This window comes from Sinocyclocheilus grahami, unplaced genomic scaffold (assembly GCF_001515645.1).
Source record: "Sinocyclocheilus grahami isolate Dianchi unplaced genomic scaffold, SAMN03320097.WGS_v1.1 scaffold719.1, whole genome shotgun sequence".
NCBI classification, from domain to species: Eukaryota; Metazoa; Chordata; class Actinopteri; order Cypriniformes; family Cyprinidae; genus Sinocyclocheilus; species Sinocyclocheilus grahami.
Genome location: NW_015505898.1, coordinates 663,654 through 674,521, shown reverse-complemented (window position 1 = coordinate 674,521; position 10,868 = coordinate 663,654). Strand labels below are relative to the sequence as shown.

The 10,868-nt window shown below is 38.3% G+C and overlaps 1 protein-coding gene across 1 annotated transcript in view; it reads left to right on the top strand.

The window, feature by feature from the left end:
* LOC107560300 (protein phosphatase 1 regulatory subunit 12A) overlaps positions 1-10,868 on the top strand; it is an 82,284-nt gene that overhangs the window by 53,653 nt on the left and 17,763 nt on the right. The window contains exons 10-15 of the mRNA XM_016244439.1: positions 1,904-2,125; positions 2,306-2,394; positions 2,666-2,782; positions 7,596-7,742; positions 8,432-8,545; positions 8,630-8,770. Of these exons, the coding sequence (XP_016099925.1) occupies positions 1,904-2,125; positions 2,306-2,394; positions 2,666-2,782; positions 7,596-7,742; positions 8,432-8,545; positions 8,630-8,770 (830 nt within the window). The remainder of the gene's footprint in view (positions 1-1,903; positions 2,126-2,305; positions 2,395-2,665; positions 2,783-7,595; positions 7,743-8,431; positions 8,546-8,629; positions 8,771-10,868) is intronic.

Here is a 10,868-nt window from a genome sequence, read left to right as displayed (position 1 = left end):
ACCTAATTAATATAATAAAATCAAATTCAATTTTTTTTTTTTTGTTTTTTTTTTTTTAGACAAAAACGTGCATCAAGTATCTGTTTCTTTTGCTGCTGCTGGTGCTGCTTTTTGATTTATTTCATTCAGGGGTTCGTTCTCCCTTTTTTTGCTTTTCTTTTCTTCACAATCATCTGTTTTTCTCTCTCTACTCATCTTTGCTGTTGTCTTGGATGGCTTTAGTCTGATAACATTACTGCCCTTGTGCCTGGGGGGGAGCCAGGCTGTCCTGCGTTGTGGCGTCAAGGCTTGCGCAAAACTGGCATTTCACTTGTGCCCAAAAAAGCGATGGTGAGGCCTCGGTGTGTTCAGCATTGTGATTCCCGCCCGCCCTATATGTTCTCCCACGTGACCACATCCCTAACCAATCAGATAACTGCCTAATCCAAGACCATTTCCTCTTCCTGTCACTGGCTCACTGCATGGTGTTGTCGTTTTCAGTCGCGGGTGTGATGACGTACTGCTTTCGGTTGAAAATCATTATGATATAGTTTTATACCTGATTGTGGTGGACTAAATATGACGTGGTGACTTCAGTGCTGTGTGTACTTTGATAAGGGTGAATTCATTTACCATTGACTCTAAACCTTAACAGGTCACCAGGATGCTGACGAGTTAGCAAAAACTAACATCTCGATTGAAATTGGGCATGTTTGGTTTTGTCATCTGTGTTGTTATTCAGTATGCTCACTATCTTAGGCCTAGTGCTCTTTTAAGTAAACGATTGTAATGCAAATGTGCATTTCTGAAGCAATGAAAACCACTAAACGGTTCAAAACGGCCCCCACTGCTTTCCCTTGAAGTTTATTTTTGAATTTTAGCAGCATTAGGGCTGGCCATTGATTGATTGTTTGATTTATTAAAATGGGTATTTATTTATTTGTTATAAAAAAAAATTTTTTTTAAATGGCTATTAATTTTTATTTATAAAATATAGTCTCGCTTTAATTTGAGGACTAATTCTCGCTAATAACTAACTATTAACTACAACTTTTGCCTCAATAAATGCTGCTTGTTAATAGTAAGGTAGTTGTTAAGTTTAGGTATTGGGTAGGATTAAGCTATCTAAAATATGGTCATGCAAAATATGTGCTTTATAAGTACTAACAAACAGCTAATATGTTAATAATATGCATGCTAATAAGCAACTAGTCAATAAAGATAATTGGTCCCTAATTAAAGTGTTCCCTGAATATTTTTTATTTTAAATGTGTTTAAGTGTGTGTGTGTGTGTGTGTGTGTGTGTGTGTATATATATATATATATAAAAAATATATATATATATTTTTTTTTTTTACATTGCTATTACTATCTATTTTTTTTAAATAAAATATGTATTTATTTTTTAAATACTTTATTTATTTTAACTGTATTTTTTAAAGAATATTTACTATATACTATATATTATTTTGTTGGCCGTTTAAAATTAAGCATCATTGTGTTTTTTTTGGCCATTGCGTTTCCTGAAGATCGAGCTAGTGGATTTTCCGATTAGTTTAAATAATTTCAGAGCATATACATAAATATTGAGATGTACATACAATTCTGAAAATATCAAAACCAATGCTCCCATATTTATGCCCTGCTTTGACCTGTCAGGCTGATCCAATTCCCTGTTCTGAACAACCCTTAATGTTGTTTTACAATGTATGCTGTCTGTGGTCTAGTAAATACCATCACTGCACAAGTGTGTGCTCTAGATATTCCTGTGATCAAAATATTATATGGTTGGAATTTGGGCTTCTTAGATGTTGACCTTCCCTAATTGTAAATTGCATAAAAAAGTCTTGATATACTCCCAAAACTAACTAACTTTTGTTTTCCACTCCCATCCCTTTCTTTATCTGTTGTTTGTCGTCCTCAGGTGAGCACACCTACAGGGAAGGTGTCTCCTAAAGAGGAGGAGAGGAAGGATGAGTCTCCTGCATCGTGGCGACTGGGCCTGCGGAAAACCGGCAGTTACGGAGCACTGGCAGAAATCAGCACAACTAAAGAGGCACAGAAAGAGAAGGACACAGCCGGGGTGATGCGCTCGGCTTCTTCTCCTCGCCTCTCATCCTCACTGGACAATAAGGACAAGGAAAAGGTCTACTGGAACTTAGTTGTTTAATTTGGGGTGATATATTCTTGTAAACCTTTTAATTGGAAGGGTGGAGCTGTTTGCGTTCATTTCTTGAGATCATTTTGCACTCTTGTTTCCAAATTGATACGTTTTCTTGAGCCACAACAACATCAACTGACACGTCTTTTTCGTTTATTTACACAGGAGAAGGAGAAGACACGCCTGGCATATGTTGCACCAACCATCCCGAGGAGACACGTTAGCACATCGGACATTGATGAGAAGGAAAACAGGTAAAGACAGGATGCAATTGTGAGAGCGCCTCCTACTGCTCCATGTTGTGTGTTGCAGTGTGAGAAGCGCACTCTCAAGTGGAGCATGTATTTGTGGCTTATGCACAACATTCATCTTGTACATGAGAAGACTATCAAATGTCTTTTATTAGCATCTCTCCAACTACTATGATGAGCGATGTTTTGATAGAAGTTAGTTTAGCACTGTAATAGATTTATCAACAGCTGTGCTCTGGAATCGGAGGTGCTATTTGTAGCATTTGGTTCTCAGGGATTCGGCTGCTAGTCTGGTACGTAGTGGCTCGTACACCAGGAGACGCTGGGAAGAAGACCTGAAGAACAGCGACGGAACCGCCTCACAAAACAGAACCTCCAGCTATCAGCGCAGGTTAGCTTTTATTCTAGTAACAATATTGGTTTTACTGGCTAGGAGCTCAGACTTTCAAAGAGATGGGCAAAAGCCAGTCGCTGTTTCCTGCTGCTCTGATATGCTTCTAGAACCTTTATGTTGCTTCTGTTGTTTGTCGTCCTCAGGTGAGCACACCTACAGGGAAGGTGTCTCCTAAAGAGGAGGAGAGGAAGGATGAGTCTCCTGCATCGTGGCGACTGGGCCTGCGGAAAACCGGCAGTTACGGAGCACTGGCAGAAATCAGCACAACTAAAGAGGCACAGAAAGAGAAGGACACAGCCGGGGTGATGCGCTCGGCTTCTTCTCCTCGCCTCTCATCCTCACTGGACAATAAGGACAAGGAAAAGGTCTACTGGAACTTAGTTGTTTAATTTGGGGTGATATATTCTTGTAAACCTTTTAATTGGAAGGGTGGAGCTGTTTTGCAGAGAGATTGCACTCTTGTTTCCAAATTGATACGTTTTCTTGAGCCACAACAACATCAACTGACACTTCTTTTTCGTTTATTTACACAGGAGAAGACACGCCTGGCATATGTTGCACCAACCATCCCGAGGAGACACGTTAGCACATCGGACATTGATGAGAAGGAAAACAGGTAAAGACAGGATGCAATTGTGAGAGCGCCTCCTACTGCTCCATGTTGTGTGTTGCAGTGTGAGGAGCGCACGCTCAAGTGTAGCATGTTTTTGTGGCTTATGCACAACATTCATCTTGTACATGAGAAGACTCTCAAATGTCTTTTATTAGCATCTCTCCAACTACTATGATGAGCGATGTTTTGATAGAAGTTAGTTTAGCACTGTAATAGATTTATCAACAGTCAGCACGCGTCTGAAGTGTCTCTGAAGGAAATAATGCATTATTTATCGGCTTAAAGATATCGGCCAAATTTTCTTATCGGGCCGATACCGATAACAGAAAAAATGAGCATTTATCGGCCGATACTGATATGGTGGCCGATATATCGTGCATCCCTATATTGTAGTTTAGAGACTAACAGCTAACTTGAGTAGAACTGTAGAGTCTCGGCTCCCTGTCATTGTATGGTCTTTTAGTTAGTCTTTTGAGCATGTCTAAAATGCCAAGATCGCACAAACATGATGATTCCCTTTCAAGGAATTTGAAAAGCATATAAATTCCTGAAATACAAAGGCAGCTGTATTTTCATGCATACATTTAATAGAATAGAATAGAGTAGAAAAATAAAATATTATTATACTTTTACAAAAATAATTATGATATTAGATAACGTGTTGTAATATGCCTTTATTTACCATCTGGGGTCAGTACAGTTTATTTTGTTTAAGAAATTAATATTTTATTTAGCAAGAATGCATTACATTTGTTTAAAAGTGATAGTAAAGGCATTTGCTTTGTTACAAAAGATTTCTATTTCAAATAAATGCTTAAAAAAAAACAATCACGGTTTCCACAAAAATAGAGAAACGGCACAATTGTTTTCAGTGCTGATAATAATAAGAAATGTGCACATCTTGAGCAGCAAATCTAGAACAGCGACGGAACCGCCTCACAAAACAGAACCTCCAGCTATCAGCGCAGGTTAGCTTTTATTCTAGTAACGATATTGGTTTTACTGGCTAGGAGCTCAGACTTTCAAAGAGATGGGCAAAAGCCAGTCGCTGTTTCCTGCTGCTCTGATATGCTTCTAGAACCTTTATGTTGCCGTCAAGCATTTATAGCGGCTTCTGTCGGCTTGAGTTTGCGTGTGACGCTTCGATTGTAACGTACAATTGCACAAAAGGCTGCAAACGAACAGCACGCGTCTGAAGTGTCTCTGAAGGAAATAATGCATTATTTATCGGCTTAAAGATATCGGCCAAATTTTCTTATCGGGCCGATACCGATAACAGAAAAAATGAGCATTTATCGGCCGATACTGATATGGTGGCCGATATATCGTGCATCCCTATATTGTAGTTTAGAGACTAACAGCTAACTTGAGTAGAACTGTAGAGTCTCGGCTCCCTGTCATTGTATGGTCTTTTAGTTAGTCTTTTGAGCATGTCTAAAATGCCAAGATCGCACAAACATGATGATTCCCTTTCAAGGAATTTGAAAAGCATATAAATTCCTGAAATACAAAGGCAGCTGTATTTTCATGCATACATTTAATAGAATAGAATAGAGTAGAAAAATAAAATATTATTATACTTTTACAAAAATAATTATGATATTAGATAACGTGTTGTAATATGCCTTTATTTACCATCTGGGGTCAGTACAGTTTATTTTGTTTAAGAAATTAATATTTTATTTAGCAAGAATGCATTACATTTGTTTAAAAGTGATAGTAAAGGCATTTGCTTTGTTACAAAAGATTTCTATTTCAAATAAATGCTTAAAAAAAAACAATCACGGTTTCCACAAAAATAGAGAAACGGCACAATTGTTTTCAGTGCTGATAATAATAAGAAATGTGCACATCTTGAGCAGCAAATCTGCATATTAGAATGATTCCTGAAGGATCATGTGACACTGAAGACTGGAGGAATGACTGCCATCACAGAAATACATTACATTTAAAAAATATATACAAATAGAAAGCAGTTCTTTTAAAATGTAATAATATTTCACAGTATTACTGTTTTACTGTATTTTTGCTCAAATAAATGTAGCCTTGGTGAGCATAAGAGACTTCTCTCAAAAACATCCAAAAATCTGACCGACCCCAAACTTTTGAATGATAGTATGTTTAAGTCATATTATGAAGTCAAAACTATATGCAGATTTGTTTATTACAGTTTCCCACTCGAGCTGTCAGTAGAACTAAAAATAATCTGAATAATGAATGTCATGATTTTCGATCAGTTGGAATCGGAATCGAGACCGTACTTTCATTAAATGTCTTAAATTATAAATATGCATATATTTAATTAATATTTAGACTTTGCATTCTAACTTTGATGGACATAAAAAAAACATTTTGTAAAATTCCCTCAAATTTTCCCTAGTTTGAAAACCCTGGTCTAAAGATGAAAGCACCCCAAACCATCCTAATGACCCGAGCGCTTGTGTGTCATTGTGTAACGATGAATTGGCATGACTGCACCTGGTTTGGTTTCGTACTCTGATAAAAACAAAGCATGCTGGAGTGTTGGATCTTTATTTTATATAGCATGCTTATTAGGGGTGTAACGATTAATCGATATGGATCGATACATCGATACGATGTCTGACGATACGATGCATCGATGCCACACGTAAAATATCGATATCTGTAGTATAAATAGGCACCTTTATTTTGGCACTGTCCACATTTTCACATAATGTCTGTCTATGCATTACCGCCAACGCGTGCATTCTCGTTCAAACTCACGTATCAGGACTCGATATAAGAACTGCCCGAAGGCTCAAGGTGAGAATAAAAGACGCTCAGAATTGTTGGAGGAACAGTCGAGCACTGTGTGAGAAGTTTTCTGCGCGCACACACACACAGACAGCCGCGTCTACGATACGATGCATCGATGCCACACGTAAAATATCGATATCTGTAGTATAAATAGGCACCTTTATTTTGGCACTGTCCACATTTTCACATAATGTCTGTCTATGCATTACCGCCAACGCGTGCATTCTCGTTCAGACTCACGTATCAGGACTCGATATAAGAACTGCCCGAAGGCTCAAGGTGAGAATAAAAGACGCTCAGAATTGTTGGAGGAACAGTCGAGCACTGTGTGAGAAGTTTTCTGCGCGCGCACACACACAGACAGCCGCGTCTACACCGCATGAATACTAAATTGAGCTCTCTTCCACTTTTTTGTGCATGGATGAATAAATGGAGACAAAATTACATCAAAATGCACGTTTTGGCGAATATCCTAGTAAACACAGTCGGTTAGGCATATGTCTTAACGTAAACGGTTGAGAAAGAAAAGGCATGTGTATCAGTATATTAAATCTGTGCTTTCGTTCTTAAAGTGAAAGCAAACTAATAATAAATCTAATGCCATCAAAGAAAAATACAAAAATACAAGTGCTCACTGCTCCTGACTAAATAACCTTTGTAACATCAAAAATGATTAATCTATATTTAATTTATACAGTGAGGACTATGCAGTTATTTTACATTTGATTATTGTATTTCTGTAGCGTACCTGAAAATTTATTTTAGACTGAGCTGAAAAACCGGAAAAGCACTGTTTATTGAACTTGTGTCTTTGTTATATTGTATTTATTTTCTGCTATTGCTTTTAATTTGGTTATCTGTAGAAAAGATTTTCGCTCTGAGCCCATAGCAGTTTTCCAATTGTTTATTTTCTTTATTATTTAAAAAAATGTGTAGAAAAGTGTAGGCCTATTTTTTTTTTGTTGTGAATGTCCCAAATTTCAGAGAAATTATCATGTTATATATTTTGGTTGCATTTGTGAGTTAATAAAAATGTAGATGGTTGTTTAAAATAGGTAAATAATATCATAATATCGATCAATATACTCCTGGATCGAATCGTTATTCTATCGTATAATTTGAGATATCGGCAAATATCGTATCGCTGGGTATGAGAATCGATATCGTATCGTATCGTGACGAACCATCTGATTTACACCCCTAATGCTTATGGTTTCTAGATAACAAGTAGGTTTCTATTTTTATGTATAATGAGGTTATTTGATATATTTATACCCCAAAATATGACTTTATAAGAAACCGAGCCCCCCACAAGCAAATCAGTGCTTCATACATATATGTAATGTTTTGTCTATGTGTGTTCATGTTTGTCCTCCCCCTTCTAACTCACCTCTTCACCCTGCCACATCCACACGGCAGTACGTCTCACACGCTAGCGTTAGGCCGCACATCTAGCTCTCGCGACCTGCCCGCCAAATCCTCCTCTGCCTCCAGTCTGGAACCTAACAACTCTAAAGCCTGGCAGCAGCCTTCCTCCTACTATCAGTCTTACAGCATTCACCGCAGGTACCTGCCCCAGCAAACACACACACTCACTCACTCACTCACTCACTCCATGTCCTCCATGTGTCTTTGTGTTCCCCACACGTAGCTGCTTGCCATTCTTGCTTTTTGGGGATTTATTTGCCTATGGGGTATAGAGTTATACTATACGTTAGAATGGACTGAATATAGTGCTGGGCGATAAATTAAAATATCGCAATGTTTTCATCAAAGTTGAAGAGATGCCAACAGTACCTGTGAAATTTCACAACTGACAATTCAGTTTTGATAGCACAGCAAAGAAAAAATTCAATCAAATATTGCCAAATATGAAGTCTACAGGGTATTGTTTTAATTCAAATATTTCTCAGATGAGTAAACATGAACTAAAAATCAAAGATGCAAATTACGCAAAGTAAGTGCTTGAAATTAAATATAGAATATTGTCAGTACTTAGATTTCTTTATATCGCCCAGCGATATATTTTTTATATCATTGGTTTGTTTGCTTATTCATTTATATGACTTTTTTTCATTTTATTTTTAATCTGTGCTTTATTTGGTTTGTTTCTTTCGGTTTTGTTTTGTTCATTATGGACCTTGCTCAGGTTTTCAGAATGAGGGAATGCTTTCCTGTGGTACTTCTTTTGAGAGCGATCTTTCTCTCCTCTTATCTTTGGTTTTGTCCCTTGATTGTTGTCTGTGTTGCTGTAGCGGGTCGTTTGGAAGGAGACAGGATGATGCTTTAAGTTCCACTTCTTCCTCCACCTCCACAACAACGACCTCCTCTGTTACCTCACCCACCGGACATCGCAGCCTGCTGTCCAGGTATGAACGCACACAGCCAATTAAACATCCAAACTAAACACTCAAGAGTAGGTTCTGTTAGTGAATTGTGTCGCTGCATAACAGGTATTGGGCAGAAGAGAGTACGGACAAGGAGAAGGAGAAAGAATCGGCCACGGTCATCCCCACAATCAACACTGCAGCCACCACCACTACCACCTCCACTACTGGAACTGTGCTGGGCTCTGACGGACGAGAGAGACGCAGGTACACACACACACACACACATGTACTGCACCATATTATCACTGAGAGCGTTTTTGCATCAACAGGCAGATTTTTTAAATGTCTTTTATTTAGAACAAAAGACAAAAAGATGCCACGGCCATCAACTGGACGGTCTCCCTATTTAAAAAAGCCCTTTGAGTCTGATAGAGAGAGAAAGAGAGGGAGAGATAGAGTGGGGAGCGTCCCAAGAGAGGGGCCAGATAATGAAAACTCTTATCTGTCGTTCTCATTGTACCAGGCCAAGGCGATGAGAGAGACTGGTAAAGGAGGAAGCTTCATAACTGTGGACTGTTCCATCACCTGGAGGAAAAAAAGAGGAAGGACAGGGTGAGGCTTGGCAGGGGCTGAGGTGGCAAGATGGCCTGAGTGTGTAATTAAAGTGAGGCGAGAAGGAAAGAACACACACCAACCAAGAAACGTATGGTTTGAACGTGTCAATCAAAGACACTGAACTCCATAGACACCTAAAATGAGCCTTAACTCTGCTAGTTTTATAGCTAGTTTAAGCTGGTCTCCTAGCCTAACTAGTTGAAAAGTAGGGGTGTAACGATTCATCGATATGGATCGATACATCGATACGATGTCTGATGATACGGTGCATCGATGCCACGCGTAAAATATCGATATCTGTAGTATAAATAGGCACCTTTATTTTGGCACTGTCCACATTTTCACATAATGTCCGTCTATGCATTACCGCCAACGCGTGCATTCTCGTTCAAACTCACGTATCAGGACTCGATATAAGAACTGCCCGAAGGCTCAAGGTGAGAATAAAAGACGCTCAGAATTGTTGGAGGAACAGTCGAGCACTGTGTGAGAAGTTTTCTGCGCGCACACACACACAGACAGCCGCGTCTACACCGCATGAATACTAAATTGAGCTCTCTTCCACTTTTTTGTGCATGGATGAATAAATGGAGACAAAATTACATCAAAATGCACGTTTTGGCGAATATCCTAGTAAACACAGTCGGTTAGGCATATGTCTTAACGTAAACGGTTGAGAAAGAAAAGGCATGTGTATCAGTATATTAAATCTGTGCTTTCGTTCTTAAAGTGAAAGCAAACTAATAATAAATCTAATGCCATCAAAGAAAAATACAAAAATACAAGTGCTCACTGCTCCTGACTAAATAACCTTTGTAACATCAAAAATGATTAATCTATATTTAATTTATACAGTGAGGACTATGCAGTTATTTTACATTTGATTATTGTATTTCTGTAGCGTACCTGAAAATTTATTTTAGACTGAGCTGAAAAACCGGAAAAGCACTGTTTATTGAACTTGTGTCTTTGTTATATTGTATTTATTTTCTGCTATTGCTTTTAATTTGGTTATCTGTAGAAAAGATTTTCGCTCTGAGCCCATAGCAGTTTTCCAATTGTTTATTTTCTTTATTATTTAAAAAAATGTGTAGAAAAGTGTAGGCCTATTTTTTGTTTTGTTGTGAATGTCCCAAATTTCAGAGAAATTATCATGTTATATATTTTGGTTGCATTTGTGAGTTAATAAAAATGTAGATGGTTGTTTAAAATAGGTAAATAATATCATAATATCGATCAATATACTCCTGGATCGAATCGTTATTCTATCGTATAATTTGAGATATCGGCAAATATCGTATCGCTGGGTATGAGAATCGATATCGTATCGTATCGTGACGAACCATCTGATTTACACCCCTAATGCTTATGGTTTCTAGATAACAAGTAGGTTTCTATTTTTATGTATAATGAGGTTATTTGATATATTTATACCCCAAAATATGACTTTATAAGAAACCGAGCCCCCCACAACCAAATCAGTGCTTCATACATATATGTAATGTTTTGTCTATGTGTGTTCATGTTTGTCCTCCCCCTTCTAACTCACCTCTTCACCCTGCCACATCCACACGGCAGTACGTCTCACACGCTAGCGTTAGGCCGCACATCTAGCTCTCGCGACCTGCCCGCCAAATCCTCCTCTGCCTCCAGTCTGGAACCTAACAACTCTAAAGCCTGGCAGCAGCCTTCCTCCTACTATCAGTCTTACAGCATTCACCGCAGGTACCTGCCCCAGCAAACACAC